A 20851-nucleotide genomic window follows, 5' to 3' on the forward strand; every position below is an offset into this window, starting at 1 on the left:
CAAACTCCAAATCTGCCAAAATGAGTGCCAGCTTCTCCACAACAAAATCAAAAAATGAAAACAAAATCACCCAGATGGGGTGGTTGAGAACATCTGATGATTCATCAAAAATCAAAGAATGAATTATTTTTCCAGCCAACCTCTCTTTAATTTTGTTGGTCAGAACAACTTTATTCTCGTCAGATTGATTGAATTTGGCAAGCATTTTGCAGCTGAACAGAAATTTCATACAAAGTCCCACAAAGGACCATCAGCAAGGCCTAACATCTGCCCTGAAAAACAGAGGGGACGTACACATTTACTTACTACAATGTGTTGATCTCTCTTTCTGCCATGTCTGGAAAAATGCTGATTCCAATGTTTGCTTGTTTCTGTTTTTGTCTTCTTGTTTTAGTCTTAATTGTGGTTCTCTCTCCAAATATTCTTTAATCCAGTACGCCCAAGTGTCAACTTTGATGCGGCACCATTTGCAGCACATACACTCAATTTAATTCTTTTCTCCTGTTTTTTTTATACTTTCTAATAATTCCTTGTGTTCTGAAATGTACTGATACAGACTTTTGTTTTCGCCCCATTTTAGTGTGTCAAATCTTTCAACTGTTATCTGCTAACAGCTTGAAATGTGTACATGGTAGGCATGAGATTCATCAATATGTTCAGATGTGCACGTACTTCAGAACTTGTGTGCATACCTGTTCGTTTATGTGTGTATCTTCTAGACTAATACATAGCCTTACTTCAACCGGTAGCTTTGCATATACACACAGACTAATGTATTATTATAGTACATATATCTCATACAATGTATTGAATTTTCCTAATCAAAACAAGTTATTTTTTATATATTTGAATGATAGAAAAGTAGGCTGAAAATCAGAAACAAAAATACTATTTTTTGCAAAACCCAGGATTTTTTTGGTAAAAATCGGTTTAATCTGAAAACCAAGAGGCTTAATTATATGCCATAAAATTAGGTAAGAGTTAATCTACTAAACGTTTTCATAGAAGTGATAGATTGTGTTTATACTAGGAGATGCTCTGGAAGATTTTTGTATTCAGTTGGATGGAGCATTTTTCTACACATTTTCCTACACTGCCCACAGTCAAAAGTTTTTTTTTTTTTTTTTTTTTAAATAAAATTAACTACAGTCTAGGCTTTCCAGTTATGAAAATAATTTTCACTATGTATCTCCATGTTGTCTTGTTGCAGCCATACACAGTCATTTTTATTATTGTTGTTAATTACAAGTATTGAGGCACTACTGAGAGGTCTCAGTTAGGGACTGGGGCATCATTTTTCTAGGCACTGTGCAACTATATAACAAACACTCCCTTCCCCAAAGAGGTAACCATCAATATGGAAATAGATTGTAAAACATTTTCTAAATCACTAACACACTGCCAGCTATTTAGCTTCTCTCTCTTATTAGTAAAAACTTGTCATGTTATCTACTACAGGTATGAAATGGTTACAAAGAATCTGTGCAGACTGACTACAATTTGTAATGTACAGTATGCATCAGCCATTATTACTACTTTCTGAGTTCTTGTAAATGGAGACAGGTAGCTTGTTAAAACTTGGTGAGGGTGCCTAGAGAGTCTCCTTACCTCAGGGATATTCATATTTAACACCATTTCGTCTACTATATTTTGCACAGGAAGATGGTGTAGCTGTTTTATCTGATCTGTGCTGCCATCACTGAGAAGACCTTTGTGAAGACCCTGGGTGCTGTTGCCAGCCCAAATGGGAGAATTCTGATCTGGTATTGTTCCTCTCAGAAACATCAGGAACCTTCTGTGGGATGGCTGAATGTCCACATGAAAGTAAACATCTTTCATGCAGAGAGCTGCAAACTGTGTGTCTTTTTCCAAGGAGGGAATTATTGATGCCATTGTAATCATGCAGAATTTTAACTTGTGAATACAAATATTGAGTCAACGTAGGTCACAAATGGACTTCCATCATCCCTTTCTCTTGGGAACTATAAAATAGCTGGAAATGAACTCTTTCCCTTGATGCTGAGGTGGTGTTTGAGGAATGAGTCCAATATTGTTGGAGGATCTTCTTGTGAGAGTGGTCCCTGAAGAGGGGCCAGGAAGGGATTTTTGGAGGCGGTAGAGAAAGCAACTTGATGGTGTTTCCAAAGTGGATGCTCTCTAGTACACATTTGTTTGATGCTATAGCCTTCCAGTTATAGGCAAAGTATGCTAGGCTGCCACCAAAGCGGACTTTGGAAACAGGTGGGTATGTCATCATAGTTAGGTAGCAACTCTTGAGCATACTGTCAAAAGTAAACTTTAGCCAGTGGATGAGGTTGGGAGGCTGTTATCCAGGTGGATGGGGATTCATATGTTGACGTCTGCACCTTCTATTGGCTGCATCCAATGCAGCCTGCAGTGAGGTTTAGCCACGAGTCTAGCTTCCTCAATAAGGTCTTGGAATTGGGCCTTGTTCTCCATGAGGATTTTATCTTTGAAGTCCAAGAAATTCAGGTAGTTCGTAAAATCATATTTGGCTAACAGGCACACATAGTTAGAGATTCTGAACTGGAAACTGGTGGATGTAAATACCCTCCTCTCCAGAAGGTCCAGGCATTTAGGTCCCTTATCTACAAGGTTATTTTTAGGATGTTGCTGCCTGGATCTTTCCATGGTTGTTTGTACTGCTGTGGAGTTGGGGGAAGGGTGGGTGAAAAAGAATTTTGTTCCTTTTGCAAGCACAAAGTAACATTTCTTCGTTCTTTTAGGATAGAGGTACAAGTTACTGGTGTATGCCATAACAATCTAGCTGGCTCCATAATGGCTTCATTCATCAGGAGAACAACCCAACTGGGTCCAGTGGGCTGCAGGATATCCAAGAGCTTGTATTGCCTATCTTGAACTTCTTCTAATGAAATATGAAGTTCTGCCACTCCCCTCTGCAATAGTTCTTGATGTCAGCTGTGGTAGTCAGGTGGGAATGGTGAATTACCTCACTGGATGAGGAAGATGATATGGCTGTCGGTACTGCTCGATATGGCTTATCTTCCTCCTTCGCATACTCCTGCAGAGGCAGTTGCTGTTGTCTAGGAGGAGAGGGGTGATGTGACTTTCTATTAGAGCACATGGATCTGGTATGCCATGCATAAGGAATTTACCAAGGAAAGACATTACATGAATGACAATCAAACGGTCACCAAAATATTCAGTTGCACAATAAGATCACCAGTGATGGACAAAGACTGAACATCCAGAAAAACTGTGTTAAGACCCTACCGAGAGATCGATCTAGGTGGCACTTGGTCTGCAAGAAGGCTATTTTTCCTCTGAGATTTGCCTTAATGATGATGATTGCAATGATGATTAATCTCCTCTCCTAATTCAGTGTAGCTCAAACTCTTCCTGATCTTTTAAATAAAGCTCAGTTTTAAAAAGAAGGTAAAATGAAAGTTATTTCAAAATTGTTCTGGCTATTTAATCTACTTAGCCTTGAAAGCTTTTATAGAAAATCTGGCAGTTTTTCACCTGGGCATTTGGGAAAAAAAATATATATAAAAATGTACATTTTATTGGGGACCTTTAATTCCCATTACTACAACAATTCGTGGCATTACAACCCTAAATTTACTTGTATATGCAAACAAAGCAGCCTGCAAATTACACAAATTGTACATCTATATTGTACATCTTTAGCTTCAAAATATTACATGCCTGTTCTTTCTTGTTGTTTATAAATGCCTCTTATTCTCTGCTGAGGTCTTGCTTGTATGGTGCCTTAGTCTGAACCAAAGGAGTGTAAATTCTAGTGCACACTACATGGCATGCATTAATTGGCCATATGGCTCCCATTGGTGCGCACTAAAATTCCATAGTGTTCATTTATGTAGTACTATTTGAAACGGGACTACATAAATGCACACTATGGAATTTTAGTGCATACCAGCAGGGTCATCACTGGCTAATAATATCTGACATGCTAGTGTGCCCTAGAATTTACACTCCTCTGGTACAGACTAAGGCACCATGTAAACAAGTCCTAAGAATGATTTACCTCTCGCTTTTCATCCTGGATGCTGTAAAATCCATCATCCTACAAGGTGGTCTTGACAAGCCACGAAAGAAGATGCAATTGCTAATGTAGTTGATGTCCCTTTGATGGCTTAAAAGATCAAGACCAAGGGTTTGAACTGAAAGCAAAAAAAGACAGAGCCAGTAAAGGTATGTGACAGGGTCGGGCCAGATGGCTACAGGAGAGTAACAGAAGGCAGATATATTAAGCCCAGGTTAAGTAGGTCCCTTTTCCGTGGATAAGGTAACAGGGAAGGTTCCAGAACAATCAGGAACCTTCTGGAGACAATTAAGACAGACAGGATGATTAGAACAATCAAGAAGCTGCTAGAATCAATTAAGGCAGGCTAATCAGGGCACTTGGGTTTTAAAAAGGAGCTCACTTCAGTTTGTGGTGCGTGTGTGAGGAGCTGAGAGTGAGAACGCGTACTGTTGGAGGACTGAGTACAAGCATTATCAGACACCAGGAGGAAGGTCCTATGGTGAGGATAAAGAAGGTGTTGGGAGGAGACCATGGGGAAGTAGCCCAGGGAGTTGTAGCTGTCGCACAGCTGTTCCAGGAGGCACTCTAGACAGTTGCATTCCACAGGGCCCTGGGCTGGAACCCGGAGTAGAAGGTGGGCCCGGGTTCCCCCAAACTCCCCAACTCCTGGTCAGACACAGGAGGAGTTGACCTGGACTGTGGGTTCACGAAAACGGCCAAACTGAGGGCTGCTGTGAAGCTCCAAGGTGAGCAAATCCGCCAGTAAGCACAAGACCCACCAAGGTAGAGGAGGAACTTTGTCACAGGTATCAGAGCACAGGTGTCATGTACCTACTTCAGCCCTTCCTGATAAGGTGGGCAGCCATATTATGTATAGGTTTGTAGCTTCTGCATTGCACAATCTTGCAGTGTCAGAAACAATGAATTAAAGTAAACCAGTACAGTAACTCCTCACTTAACATTGTAGTTATGTGCCCGAAAAATGCAACTTTAAGCGAATCGATGTTAAGCGAATCCAATTTCCCCATAAGAATTAATGTAAATAGGGGCGGTTAGGTTCCAGGAATTTTTTTTTCACCAAACTATATTTTTATATATACACCTCTACCAAGATATAACACTGTTCACGGGAGCCAAAACAATCTTACCGTGTTATAGGTGAAACCATGTGATATCGAGCTTGCTTCGATCCACTGGAGCGTGCAGCCCCACCCCGCTAGAGCGCTGCTTTACCGCGTTATATCCGAATTCGTGTTATATCGGGTCGCATTATATTGGGGTAGAGGTGTGTGTGTGTGTATACACACACACACACAGTATAAGTTTTGAACAAACAATTTAATACTGTACACAGAAAAGATGATTGTGAAGCTTGGTTGAGGTGGTGAAGTCAGAGGATGGGATATTTCCCAGGGAATGCCTTACTGCTAAATGATGAACTAGCACTCGGCTGAGCACTCAAGGGTTAACACATTGTTGTTAATGTAGCCTCACACTCTACAAGGCAGCATGAATGGAGGGAGGGGAGACAGCATGGCAGAGAGAGACTGAGACAAACACCGTATGTGTGTGAGAGAGGCGTGCATTGCCCCTTTAAGTATGCTGACCGCACTCTAAGTACATTGCCTTTTTAAGTAGATCAGCAAGTTGAAACAGCAGCTGCTGCCAGCAAGCTCCCTCCTCCGAGCCCTGTTGTGTCCCCCCTTCTCTGTGGAGATGGGGTAAAGGAGAGGGGGCCACAAGAGCGGGGGACACCCTGACATTAGCACCCCTCTTCCCCCGCCTTGCACAGCAAGCAGGAGGCTCCCGGGAGCAGCTCCAAGGCAGAGGGCAGGAGCAGCACACGGCAGTGGGGGGAGCGACAGCTGAACTGCCCGGCAATTGATAGCCTGCTGGGCGGCTGCAGCACAGGGAACTTAGGGGAGCTGATACGAGGGCTGCCGGCCCACCCTGGTTCTAAGCCCCCACCAGCTAGCTCCAACGGGCTGCTCTTTCTGCAAGCAGTGGACAAAGGAGGTGGCTGCCAAACAACATTATAAGGGAGCATTGCGCAACTTTAAACGAGGATGTTCTCTAATTGATCAGCAACGTAACAAAGAAACAACGTTAACTGGGACAACTTTAAGTGAGGAGTTACTGTAGTGTAGTGATGAAACAATGGACCACTGTGGCCAGAATCTCATGGAGAAGAAAGGGCAAGAGTTTACTAAAATTGTTTCTTTTATCACAAGCATTATGTGGTAATTGAGGCTTAGAGATAAGTTGAAGGGGACACTGAATCTTTCTACCATTACGATGAATGGTTGGGAGAAAGCATGGCTGCCTTCAGAAGAATCCTGTGCTGTTGGAGGATGAATTTAGATTGGGATTTGCACTATGTGTTTTAATTTTTTACCCATATGCTTAATTTGCCAATCTTCTCAGTCAGGGCAGGAGCTGGCATGTTGGCCAAGGTGGTCTTGTAGTTGGGTGGCTCTCTCTTCTGGAGTATGTGTCGGATATTAAAAGATTTAAGGTCTTCAAGTGTGAATCAGGTTTGGTAGTTTATTTAATAAGATCATAGAAGCATAGAAGATTAGGGTTGGAAGAGACCTCAGGAAGTCATCTAGTCCAAGATGCAGAGAAGGACCTGATCTTCATTTGAATCAGTGGCTGGACTACACAAATTTAATGTTTATGATATTCACCTGGGGGCTCCTAGGAGCTGGGGAGAAAGCTTCCAGGTGCTTCTACCCAAGAAGGGAAAAAAAAGTTTGGGCTAGTCTCTAGGGTGCCCCTGCCTTTGACTTGGAAAGATCCAGTAGGACAGGGAGAAAGCAGTCAGATGCAGTGGGGCTATGATATCTTTCATAGTGCGATGATGTATATTTTTCTAATTATATTTAATGTGTCATTTGTCTTAGTATCAATGTGTCTGGATGGGTCCCTGATAATGAAAATAATCCAGGGGCAGTATAATTCCAGAGACTTTTCCAAGCTTTACTTTTAAATTGCAACAGCTACTATGACTAAAAGTTATATTATATTAGCACTGTATTTGGAAATTCTCAAACAAATAATGAAGAAAAGAAAGTAAACTATTAAGGGACTGAGTTCACTAGTATGGTGAAGAGGGATGAAGAAAAGAACACTCAGACTCATCCATGATTAATTTGTCTTTTCCTTTGCCTGCTTTACATCCTCCAGCACACCACCTATACAGTATTGTCCTAAATAAAGAGAAGGACCTGACTCTCAGAGTCTGCATATGGATCTAAGCTTTTTTCAACATTTGAAGATGGTTTGATTTGGAGTTTTGGCCTAGACCCCTCTTTAATTAAATACGAACCATTTCCCATGTGCGTCAATTGATGGAGCTATTACCTTAGCTATTGAAGTATCTCGTACATGTTAAACTACCTTTTAAAAAAGGTGAACACTACAGTATTTTACAAATGTCTAAACAAATTTAAAAAAAGAAGAAAGTTAATATGTAAAGCCATTCAATTCCATTTGTCTCATTGTATTTAGATATTTAAAAGAAGTCTCTGATTTAGATAACTTTAACCTGGATGTAAATGAGCAACAGCTGAAAAATGTCTAGTAAATTTTTGTCAAAATCCAGAAACTTTGTTTAACAAGCATGGCAAATACTTAATAGGTAACCTTACAAGTGACAGTACCTCTCTGCTGCACCAGATCAACTCCATAATTTTCTTAGAGTGAAAAGTTCTGCATGGTTAAACAATGAAAAGATGAATAAGGATAAACTGTAAGTAATTTAAAACTGCCTTAGCTGATTTAAAATTGTCCACTGATGCATATTGAGAGCAATGCCTTTGAATATATAACTTTATACAGTAGCTTTTGGAAGTCTAGTTACCTACATTACCACAGTACATAAAATGACATTTGCTGTAATTACGGAGTATACTGGATCACTGCTACCAAATGTCACCTCCTTTTCACATTTCTTTTTACCAAGCAGAAAATGTCCTTGCTCCCCTTGAAAAAGGAGCTCACATGAACCAAGTACCTATTCATATTGGCAAGATTTTTCAGAAATGAGTAGTGATTTGGGGTTTTCAACTTGACAGATCTTAAAAAGGCCTAATTTTCAAAGGATGAGCGCTCAGCTGTTTATGAAAAATTCAGGCCCATATAAGGATGTCTCCAGTTGGCCACCCAAAATCACTAGTTACTCTTAGAAATATTTGCTTCTTTTTCTTCTAGATATTCTATGCCAAACTAGATATATAGGTACATTTCTTCTAAGTTTGCGCTGAAGGAAGTGCTTACACCCAAACATCCTTAAGTATCTAAGGGGTTTTCCATCTCTGAATCTTCAGATGACACTTCAACAGCAGTGAACATACAACAGGAACAGTCAAACAGGTAATCTGTAAAGTTACCTAGACAACCTGGAACGATCGAGCGATCTTTTGTAAAGTTATAGCTCTATCTCGCTCTTTAAAAAAATAACCTGTGCTAAGCTTGATTGAAAGGTTCTGGATACACAAAACACAAAGAAGTTAACAAGACTTATTGTTCCTCCATCTGTCTATAACGGTCCCAAAACAGTGTTGATGTATAAGGGTGCTGATAGCATTCTACAATCATCTAAAGTATCCTTCTGTCTCAGCTGAAGCCTGCACATCCATTCTGCAGTATTTGGCAGAATTGTGTACTAAACCTCATGTGACAGCCTTACAGATTTCTAAGAAAGGATGCCTTTGCATTCATTATCCAGGTTTAAGTTACTGCCCTGGTTGAAAGGGCTGGAAGGTATCTGACCCTTCTTCCTAACTCCTCATTCAAAATTATCCTAGAAGGTTCACTTCATCCATGATGTCCACAGACTCATTAAAATCCCATATTGAATTCCTTCTCCACCCCATTATTACATTATCTCATCTCCCTGCCCCAAAGTTAAGACCCTCCTCTGAATATCCAACTATGTCATCTTTTTTGCATCTATTTTAGACTATAAATTCTCAGGGCAGGGATTATTTGTACCTTGTACAGTCCCAACAGCGGTGTCAGTTCTAAACAAAACAACATCATTAATAAAAAAGGTATCCTTGGGTTGATCTTTTTTCCATTCACTCGAAGTTGACTTGCAGGGTCATTGCTGAATTCCTTATGGAACAAAGAACATCTCCGAACTCTGCTGTTCTTTCCCGGCAGAGCCAAAGAACTTTTGACATCTAATCAGTGTAGCCTGGATTGCTGGGGTTCTTTTGGTTAGCGCACAGGTTGAGCATAACTACTGCTTAGCTCAAATAAATGGAAGGTGTGCTGTTTGGTCTCAAAAGTGGCACAACTGAGAACGACCCATCTTGCAGAAATCTTATAAAATTTCTCCTTACAAATCAGAGCCTACACTTCCTCAATTCTTTTGGCCAGACAAAGAGACTCTGGAATAAGATCTTAAAAGATAGGATCCTTACTGACCTTTCTTTCTGATGGGTTCAGAGGAGTTGTTAGAGCATTCCTGCCAGGTCCAAGTGCAGATTGCATCTTTTGCACTGGATTAATTAACTCAAAATAGGAAGGGGAGATACCAGTTCTGGCAGCTGCCTTCACGGGTTTCAGGGGTCTGTAGCCTCTGTTGCCAGAAATTGGGAATGGGTGGCAGGGGATGGATCACTTGAGGATTACCTGTTCTGTTCATTCCCTCTGAAGCACTTGGAATTGGCCACTGTCAGAAGACAAGATACTGGGATAGATGGACCTTTAGTCTGACCAATATGGTCGTTCTTGTGTGTGAATAGCTACTGCCTGAATGTATACTGTCCCCACACACAATTATATGAAAGATATTAGAATAAAGGACATACACTAAAGATCAAGACAAAATGAAGTGAAAGTAAAGCTGGACTTTCAGTTAAATGACAATGCTGCAGGATGGAGCCTCTTATAATGACAGAAAACAGAAACAGTAATGTTAAAATTAAATAATATGTTCTTAGTATCTGCACTGGAGGTCTCAAGAAAAAAGCTTGACCTGAGCCTATCATTGCTGTTCCAGATCTGGTAGTAAAAGCATTAATTTGACCCTCAAGTGACAGTTCTACTACAGATAAGAACTCTCAAAAATCAAGTGTCTAAAAAAAAAGGTTTTCATTTATTTAATTAGGATGAGAATGACATCCTTGGACAAGGATTTTATTTAATTACCGGGGTTTAAAATACTTTGGACTAAATATGATGCATACATGAGTCAACTTTTTACTGATTCACTGGAAAGCAGCAATAATAGTTAAGTAAATCTTTCATGCAAATGGAGAGCCATTTCAACACAGAAATGAGAGCTGTACCTATTTTTACACATGAGAGGTGTAACCTATGCTGGTATCTATTCAGATTAGTTATCAAGAGAGAGACATTTATTTCAGGCACTACAATCACTTTAAGATCAGCCAACCTGCAGCTTCCCTTACATTTTAGTATTACTTTTCCCATTTACAGTAGTCTGAAACTTAAGGATATCATAAATTAATCTCCATTTATTTAAGGAAATCTGCTTTTCCTTACATTTTAGACTGGTGACTTTCTATTCAGATCAGCCTTAGGCACCAACTACTTTACATGGTCCTAACCTGCACAAACTTGATCACCGATGAGAGCCTAGTGAGTGCCAATTTTTTTTTTCTGTCATGGATGTAAATTAGAAAAAGAAATGCCTTACTGAATGCAGAAGGGGTGCCCTGGCACAATTGAACCTGTTCCTCTCTCTACTTGCTTAGATACTAGAGATCAGCAAAGGCTCAGATAGAAAGGGAATTGATACAAATCTCTGATCATTCCTCAAACTGATCTCAAAACTATTTATAAGGTTGGAAACTGATGTGCTAAAACCCTCATCAACTATTTACTCTACCTTTAAGACAAATGGTGGGCCTCCTGACTGTGTCATTTTATTTGTACTGTGAAGTGCCTAGCTTACTTCAGGGAATTATAATAAATAATGGATATTTTTCTTCTATTTCTAAACTTCCAGTAGGCTCTTCTGGTCTGCTCCCCACAACCGTTCCTTGAAGACGTTTCAGGACTCAGCTGCTCTGGCAGCTTCCCCCCCTTGATGCTAGTTGCAGCTGAATAGAAATCTTACATACTTTTGGATGCACAATGACATCTGTTGCATAAAGTCCTCAAAGTAAATTATGGGAGAAGTATGTATAGCATGTTGTATTTGCTGTAGCTAAAGATTTATGTTAATTAGAGTGAGCTTAAATATTTACATAGATTGATGTGAATTTATAACTAATGCAGTTACTAATGAATAAAATGCAAAAAAAAAAAAAAGCAGTATTGAAGTGTAGTGGATAGAACCTCCCCCATGACTGTAGGACAATGTCATGACAAAAATCTAGTGAAAAGGTTTTAGAGGCTTAAGGTGCTATTACACTCCCAGAATAAGCTTCTCTTCATAAGAACATGTTTCAGACCACTGCAATAACAGAGCCAGGAAACAAAAATCTAAATTGAGAGAGACACTGCAAGCAGCATATACATAAAATCATCACTAATTATGACCATAAAAATGGGCCAGATTTGGAAGTGAAAACAAATGTGCACCACTTTGGTGGAAGACAATCCAATCAGTGAAAGAACAGAATAGATTGGAGGAAAAAAATGGGTCTGAGATGTCAGCCGTAGGGCATTATGTGCTACAGCGCTTCCTTTATGAGATTAGGTTTCTGGAACTAAAATGATCAATGACACCTTATGATCGATTTTTGAGAAGCCCAGCCTTTCCAATGGACAGTACCATAGGGACTGCAGAGGAAGCAGACAGGAAGAGCAAAGCATCTTGCTGCAGAACCTGAGAACCTTTAAAGGACAGCTCCTCATCTGGAAGAACTATCTTTCAGACCTAATATATTCCAAATATTATGGAGTTTTATGCTTTTTACAGAGGGAAAGGGGGAAGTTTATTTGTGGAACTAGACACCTGTGCTGAAACAATAAATGATAGGTTTGGATTACCTATGAAAAAGAAGAAATGTGTATTTTTCCAAATGAGTTTTATTATTTAGAGAGTCATATGATTGACACAGAAGGCTTACAGACTTTTCTAGCAAAAAATGAAGTTGTGTCCAAACTTATTGCACCTAAGAATTTCAGAATTTATATAATTTTTAGTTCTGTTTAATTATTCTGGATAGTTACTAGCTAGCTGTGTACAGTAATAAACCCACCAACAGCTGCTAAAAAGAAAAAGGATAGTACAGTAAAAGCTGTGTTATCCGGCACTTTACCAACCGGAAAGCTCTATAAACCGGCATTTCTGATCTTCAATGAAAGGCTGGTTTATAGTCTGGTTGGCTCAGGGCTGGCAGGCTCCCTACCTGGCTCCGTGTGGCTCCCCGGAAGCAGTGACATGTTCCTGCTGCTCCTAGGCAGAGGAACAGCCACGAGGGGTTCAGAGTGCGGGAAAGGTTGTGGGGTTGGGGCACGGGAGCGGGTGCGGGGTGCCAGATGCGGGCAGATCCCTGCAAGTGGCAACCTGTCCTCTGCGCGCTGCCTCCGCCCCGCCCCAAGCACTGGCTCTGCAGCTCCCATTGGCTGGGAACCAATTTTAAACTACAAGGGGAAATCTGACATTTGAGGATTTTGCTCCAATGAACTAAGGAAAACTGTTATGGAACTATAGTTACTTTCTACCAAGAGAGGGAGCAGGGTTAAAGAAGTAAAACAGACTGAGAAGGAAGCAACTGCAGGTCCACAGCATCAAAAGAAAGAAGCTTTCAAAATAGATATAAGTATGTTTTGCTAAACTTTTTTTTTTTAAATCCTTGTGATATGTTACTCGAGGATTCATTTAATGATGCCCCTCACTCTGCCATGTACCAAAGTCAATCCATTAATACTTGGCAGCCCATTCACTGTCCTCCAGTGAATCAATTTATTCGAGTCCCACAGAGTTCTCTCCTGAGACTGTAGAAGGGAACCCTCCCAGCACACATCCAGGGCACCCCAAAAAAGGAAGCAGTGGTCTGAAGAGGAGGGAGGTAGCTCAAGCAACTGTGGCGGGCACCTGCCTACCATCCGAGCAGAGGTTTATTATATAGGAGATCTGAATAAACCCCCCTCATCAGATAAAGGGCTTGAAAAGAGAGACTGCTGGAGTGGTTGGGACTGACCCATCTCCAGTGACCCCTGTTTCAGAAGTGGAGGACCAGGCACACCCGCCTTCTTCTCCCCCACCCCTCTGGGGAACTGGATACCTTAGCAGTGGATGCTGTCTTTGGCTGAGCTAATATTGACACTAAAGTTGCCTGCAGATTTAGGAAGACCTCCCTGAGGTTTTATACTCTGGTAAGATAACTGTCTAAATAAGCAATCACAAATACAAAAGGAATATATAAGAAAACTCAGATTATACCAAAGTTGATGATACTTAACCAATAAATATTCCTACTTGCCGTGTATGAATGAATGGGCGGGTGAATTTCCAAAGCTATATTCATAATTCTTTTTGTCTGCACTGTGTTTAAAGGGAGTTCATTCTAGGTATGTCTCTGAAATGCATATTAACATAGCACATTCATGATGGGCTAATCTGTTAATCCTCATTTGCGGGGACAAACAAGCAAAGTGCTATATAGCAGCACTAACTCTTAATAGGTTCCTCCTTGTTTTAAGCTCAAAATAAGCCACTGGCTTTTACAGGACAGTGATATAATCCTTGGCTCCTATTCAAATTTCGAGGCTGTATCCAGGGCAAATGCTAAATTAATGCAAGATCAAGAAGCCGCTGGTACATTTGATTTCAGTTTAGAATTACTGGCACATGATCCCTCTACCACAGGTAGAGGTTCTAGACTATAAATAAAGGTAAGATGGTACCGAAAGGCCTATAGCACTTCAACTTCCTAAAGAATAACTAAAACGGAAACGAAAATAGAAAAAAAGCTCCGATGTCCAATTTGAGATTCTACATGGGAAAAAAAAAAAGTGAACCTTTATATTTTTATTAAAATGTTTGGTCAGAATAACTGCTTCATCAGCTGTAGTTAGAGAAATGAGCTCTGATTTTAGCAGGACATCAGGCACACATCTGCCTGGAAATTTTGATACATTCTTTTTGGTAACAGTTAGTGGTTAAAAGAAAAAGTTATAATAACCAAACAGGATTGAAATGAGTGGATTCAGCAGAATGTGCAGTACACTTGGTGGCGATGTTCAGCTCAGATACAGAACTACTGAGTGCACAGTGAGAGGGAAGTCAACAAGCCTGAAATGTGTTGCTTGCTACTGCAACAGGCAATGCTTCAAAGCGGGCTCATATTTTTGTTTTCCTGATCCTAAACTGATAACAGAAAAACTAAGATGACTTGATTTTAAAAATAACAGTTTAAAATCAGAATTTCTTTCAAGATCTCAAGTGTGAAAGTGACTACAGGAGAAACATAAAACTGAAGATTAAAGACTGAGTATCAAGTGTTCTCTTCCGCCAAAATATTAAATCCTAGTATCAAACTCAGTCATGGGCTACATCCTACTTCCTTAATGTACTCATCAGACTTCTATGTCAGACTAAAATTCTGCAGAATTTAAAGCTTCCATGTTTAAAAAACAAAACAAAAAACAACTCTCATGTTTTTAAAAACCGTGCCGATTGGGAAATGATACTATGCTCTTTGACAGAGTCTTCAGAACTGGCTGATAAAAATAGCAATATTGAACATATCCATTATTGGACACAGATATATACAAATTAAAATTCAAATAAAAGTATGGTGAACTGTAGCAATTTTGTAATTGATTCTCAGCATGTTACTTCAACAATGCTATAAACAATATTTATATTTTGCATTCACTATATCCTTTTCTGTTACAACTATTTAAGAAAACCAAAAATATTTAACTAACAAATCAGGCAGAGTAATTAGTCCCTCATAAGCACAAATGGCATCTCCATTAGCAATATTTTTTTTAACTATTTGTTCACCAAAAAGCGACAAACATTTCACCAACTCAAAAGTGGTCAAGGCAAATTTTGACAAATTTTGTTGAAAAATTTACTTCCAGATGGATACTAAGTATGCAAACTTCATTTTGAGAGGATTAGTTTTCAGTAACTGAATACAGGAGAGTCTGGCCTTCTCATCCTTAATAACACAGCTAACATAACATTATTTTGTAGGTTATCCAACATACAGTCACACATTAGAAACAAAGGCCCTCATCCTGATCTTAACTTTATGCATGTGAGTAGTCCACTAAGTTCAATGAGACTATTCATGTATGGAATTTAAGTGGTTATAGGACCAAGGCCAAAATTAGGAACAGTGTTCGATCATAAGGTTTTCCGTTAAATGGTTTATTAATTGCTCTCATCATGCTAATACAACACCACTTATGTTACCAGATTAATACACAGTACTGTATGATACTCCCTGCTGACCCTTTGCAACTCCAGCTGCAGTTCTACTTATCAAGAAAAATGCCAAATGAAAAGAAATGGAGTAAATACCAATGAATCTCTAATTCAACATTATAAATATTTTGCAGTGGTTAAAATATGTGCCCCTAGAGTCCACTTCTATAACACAGCTCATAATCCACGGGAGGCACGGGGCGGAAACTAACAGTTTCTCGGGTTATTTAAATGCTACATCTGCAAAAAAAACTAAAATTAAAATAAAAAAACCCATCAAAGGCTAGACTAGGTCAGCAAAGTACCCTGAAAAGATAGTTTAGGGATGCAACATATGAGAGGCAGGTAATCCTTTAACAACTAGGTCCCAATACTTTATTTCACTATTCAAATGATATAGAAAACCAGGACTATCACAGCAGTCTTCAGAAAACACAGATCAACAGGCTAAGCTGAGATAAGAAGAACATGCAATTTATGAATATGGTTTATTACCATGGTTACAAGCTTTCAGAACAGGCCTCTGATTGGTTGGGCTGAGATTTTGCAGTATATCTGTAAAAGCGAAGAACAAAAGAAACATAATACAATCATCCATTAACTTTCAGAGGCGTAACCATATTGCCAGGTAGATTTTTTCCCCTTCAGGTTAAATATTTCTGGGAGCAAAGCAGTGTTAAATACCAGTAAAATATCTGACTCAATGGAGAATGTTATGACTTTTTCTTCCCATTTAATTATGCTACTATAAACCCAAAAGAGATATGGTGCATATGTTTCTATAGAAAAGTCTTGTCATAACAATCAGGCTATGTTAAGTTCAGTACATTGATTTGCAAACTGGTACTGACATCAGCCAACTGGAATGAGCATCTCTGTGAAATCTGTCATTGCAAGGAGAGGATTATGCATGCTGCTGGGACTCTAAGGAATTCTAGCCTGCAGCACACTGCACTCATGATACATTTTTTAAGCAAAAACGTCTTTCTATGCCATAATTCCTTAGAAAGTAACATGAACAGGTATAATATTCACCTTTAGGCCTTGGTGTCCGTTTTCTCCGGTCTCGGAAAGCAGCACCTGACTGCAAGGCCTCCAGCAGGCTATCCATCACTCCTGTCTCATCACCCTCTGTGAAAAGAGATGGAGGGAATTCCATCAGACCCTCAGGGTTACCACAGCAATGTCAAAGCATACATGAGAGTGGAAAAAAAAAAGCCTTGTGCCATTACTAAAATCAGCAATTTCAAACATAGACAAGCCTTTAACTTGCCCATAAATCAGCTCTCATAATGAAATCAGTTTCATTAGCGTTTGTACTGCTGTTCAGTAAAGTGGACCAAACTTTATTTGATTCACTTCACACAACTGCTTTCTATAGTGAGATTCAATACTACCTTCAAATGGAATATGGTTCTATTTACGTGTGCGTCTCTGAACCCTGTATGAAACCACAACCCATTGTGAATCACACATTTCACTTGCAGAAAGTGGTTACTTTTAGAGAATCAGCTCCTCGCCTAAAATCAAAAAGTTGTTTAGAACACATTTGTTATTAAAATTCTGTTGTCTGAACTGATAGCAAAAAATTGTATTTCTCTGTAGACTTTTGAGAGCCTGTCTCCCCAAAAAAGATTCATCACATTAGACAAAAACGATAATTTGAGTCACTGTTCTATAAAATCAAGCGAAAATAATTTCTCTACATGAAGCCAATAGACTAACACTGGACTAGAGTTAACATGGACTATAATGAACATGTTCATAGATAATGTACAGAAACCAGCTTCGCTCTCTCGCTTAATAAACTGTGGTCCATATTAAATAATTTACCAAATTTAGAGTATTTCCACTTATATTAGACACAAAAACACGGTTCCATAAGTATAAATGTTACCATAAATGAGGTTACTCATTATTTGTGTACATGCATTTATACCAACAGTACCATGAATAAACTTGCTTATGTTATCAAATAAATTCATGATTAGAGCAATTTTGACCTTCAGTGTCAAGTTTACAACATCAGAGTAAACCAACTGGTCTATAGAGCTTTCAGATTAATGACTGAAAGCCATCTGCACCAACCTCCACTTTACTTGGAAACCTCTAGGAATGAGTGAGTTTGCCCTGGAATATCTAGATGATACTGCCATAGACATTCAAATATTCTTGCCCGTGTGAAGGCAATATTTCACCAAATTCAGAAGGCTGGATTAGCAGTGAAAATGGAGAAGCACAAAGTAGAGAAATGGCAGAGGTATCTTACTTGAGACACCAGGCTGGAAATAGGAATATCACTCAAGCCATCTAAGATGGAAGCTATAAGAAACCGCGCCATTCCTCAAACCAAAAAATGGGCCAGATCTTTTATTCCTATATTCATATGCTTCATATGGACCATCATCTAATCCGACCTTCTGTATAACACAGACCACAGAACTTCCCCAAAATAATTCCTAGAGCATATCTATTAGAAAAACATCCACTCTTGATTTAAAAATGGTCAGTGATGGAGAATCCACCACAATCTTTGCTAAATTGTTCCAAAGGATAATTAACCAAACTGATAAAAATATGTGCCTGACTTCTAATATGAACATGCCTAGATCCAATGTCTAGCCACTGAATTCTGTTATCTCCACTCAGTTTGAAGGGCATGAACAAAAATGTCTGGTTCCAAGAGATAAGTTGTTTGGGGTTGCATTCCAGCAAAACAGAAGAGAGAAGCCTAAGAACTAAGGAGGACACATGAGTTGGTGAGCTGAGATATACATATGAAAAATGCTATCTAAAAGCTAGGCATCATCATCATGATGTCTGGCATCCTAGATTCTAACCTAGCCCAAACTTTAATATCCCCGCTATCCCCCCCAAAAATCCTCGAAAACAAACAAAAATGCCTTCCTAAATATAACCTTTCCTGATACAGAGGTACAGTCACTACTTCTCTAATTTAAAAAAATCATACATTTAAAAATAAAAATAGGAGATATAAAATGTTAGTTTTCCAGGCTTATAGCTAGGTAAAACAGTCACTGCTTCAAGCAAACCCATTTCAAATGTAAATCAATTCCTTCACAAATATTCTTGTCACTTAAAAATTCTCTGTGGTACCACAATACACGTAATATTAATATGGGGGCCAAAGATCAATCAGATTAATAACTTAATTTCTGCAGCTACGCAATTAATTGCATTTATTTTGCACTACTGGGCCTTTCACCTGCATTTTGTGCATTAAGAAATCTTTTGTAAGACTACTTATAACTTCAAATAGCTGTGACAGATTAGTTTCCCTTTTTCCCAAATATGGACATTCTCTCCAAAGTTACACTGGTCTGAAGGACAGGACAGGCACTATTCAGCTGCGGTAGGCTTAATACCCAGTACTACATATCTGTTTAGGGCTAGAAACGAAGATTTCCATCTCTTCCTTACAGTATAGCACTTGTTACAAACCTAAGATACTGATCCTTAAAATTGCGGAATTATTATTTGTGGGGAAGTTATTTAGTTATTTCTATAGCTTTATTAGTTATAATTTTCTTCTTCATTTGCAAGGCTCACAGGTAATAAGGGATCCTATCTTTATAGGCAGAGGGATATGAAGAGAGAAGTAACAAATATTTATAAGACTAGCTAAAACATTTAAAAATAGTATTGCTGTATGTGGCATATATAAATGATGGTGAGGAGTGGTATATAGGTTTTCTTGACATGCAATTAGGATGACTTGCATAACCCACTAGTGGTTAGGCCCATTATAATTAACATGGCAATCCCAAATTCGTGACAAAGAAAATCTTCTTGCTACACAATATTCTACCCTCTGCCTTTTCTTATATTCAGACTCCACCTGACTAATTTCATGTGATTTTCTTAGATATTCACTTTTGTGACTGAAATACACGCTTGATATCAAGACAAAGGTGAAGCTCTTGGAAAACTTGAGGCACAACCTTTCAGTTATTTGAGTTACAAAGAAGGGGAAAAAATGTCTTTGTCATAAGTAAAATCTGTAAATGTTGTGCATACTAGTAATTCAAAAGGGGCTGAACAAAAAAGCATACCCTGAAATTTGTACCCTCACTAGTTACTGAGGAATAGTTGTGGGCTCAGTTTTGAGGGGGAAAAAATGAATAAGTTTATGCAACCCAAAAACTTCCTTATTCATCTCAGAATTCTGCATAGTCTAACGAAGCCCCCACCCCTTTCTAACATCATGCACAGACAGAGAAAAGCCCATTCTGCCTGTCCATCTTGATCAGGGGCCTGGCAGAGACAGGAACTGTTGCTTTCAGGCTCATTTCAATGTAGCTTCTGTCCTTGTCTTTTTATGATCTCTCTCTCACACTCTCCCTCCCCCGGCCCATTTACCTTTTCAAGACCTCTACAGACTTGATAGTTATTTCAGGAAGAATTAAAGAGCAGTTTTCAAAAAAGATGAACTGCAGCACAATCTACTACACTATATAAATACAAATACAGAATAGAGACTTTAAATAATTGAATAGGAATAATGTAATTAACAGGAAAAATAACCTTTTGAAGTGTAATTATTAATGCCATTTGAGGGTACTATCCATTTTTCACACTTGCATGCAATATATTGTATTTACAAATTAGGCTACAGATCAAGGCTTCAGATTATTAGCAAACGAAACCTATTCTGTACATGTTTTTAAAACTCAACTTTTCTAGTAATTTTTCCTTTCGTATGGATATAGTCACAAAACTAGGTTAATAATCATTACACACAAATTACCGACAGTTAATTTTCTCCATCCAAAACACAGAGTAAGAGCTAAATGTTCAAATTTCTGTGTCTGTAATTAGAAACCACATTTCTATTTTGGCAGCTATTGTAAGTGCAGATTTAAATGCCTACACGTGAATGTAGGCAAGTAAGTTAGTATGTAGGTGCCTAAATACGGATTTAAGGACCTACTTTTATGCAACCAAATTTGGCAGGAGAGATACAAAGTAAATATGTTTAAAATAAGGGCATTACAAATCTTAAACAGAAATACACTAGAAATATTAGTTCTCCATCAGCAGGAATAGAAGAACATGATTGTCATAAACCCTGTATTACAACATAACGCTTCCTACACTCATAACTTCAGATCATGTATGTAAACTGCTGACCTGAAATTATCAGATTTAGGATTAACCAATGACTACTCAAATATCAGTGATTCAAGATATAAAATGATTCAGCTAAACAGTCTTAATGCACTGGCATATTGTTATCACATATATCATCTTGAATATGTGTTTGAACAGGAAAGTACTATGTTGTTATAAGATTACTTGTGGACAGAGATACGACTTTTCACTTTAAAAAATGCTTTCCCACATTTCCACAAAGAAACGGTTAAAACAACGTTGAGTCACATTAAGGATGACAGGTTTCAGAGTAGCAGCCGCGTTATTCTGTATTCACAAAA

At 38.8% G+C, this 20851-nt stretch overlaps 1 protein-coding gene across 1 annotated transcript in view; it reads right to left on the bottom strand.

The window, feature by feature from the left end:
- Window positions 1–20851, bottom strand: part of DIAPH3 (diaphanous related formin 3) — a 541978-nt gene that overhangs the window by 106767 nt on the left and 414360 nt on the right. Inside the window, exons 25-26 of the mRNA XM_074961715.1 lie at window positions 16434–16529; window positions 15894–15953 (exon numbers count right to left, since the gene is read on the bottom strand). Coding sequence (XP_074817816.1) covers window positions 15894–15953; window positions 16434–16529 — 156 coding nt within the window. The remainder of the gene's footprint in view (window positions 1–15893; window positions 15954–16433; window positions 16530–20851) is intronic.

The sequence above is a fragment of the Natator depressus genome, chromosome 1, assembly GCF_965152275.1.
Source record: "Natator depressus isolate rNatDep1 chromosome 1, rNatDep2.hap1, whole genome shotgun sequence".
In the NCBI taxonomy this organism is placed as follows: Eukaryota; Metazoa; Chordata; order Testudines; family Cheloniidae; genus Natator; species Natator depressus.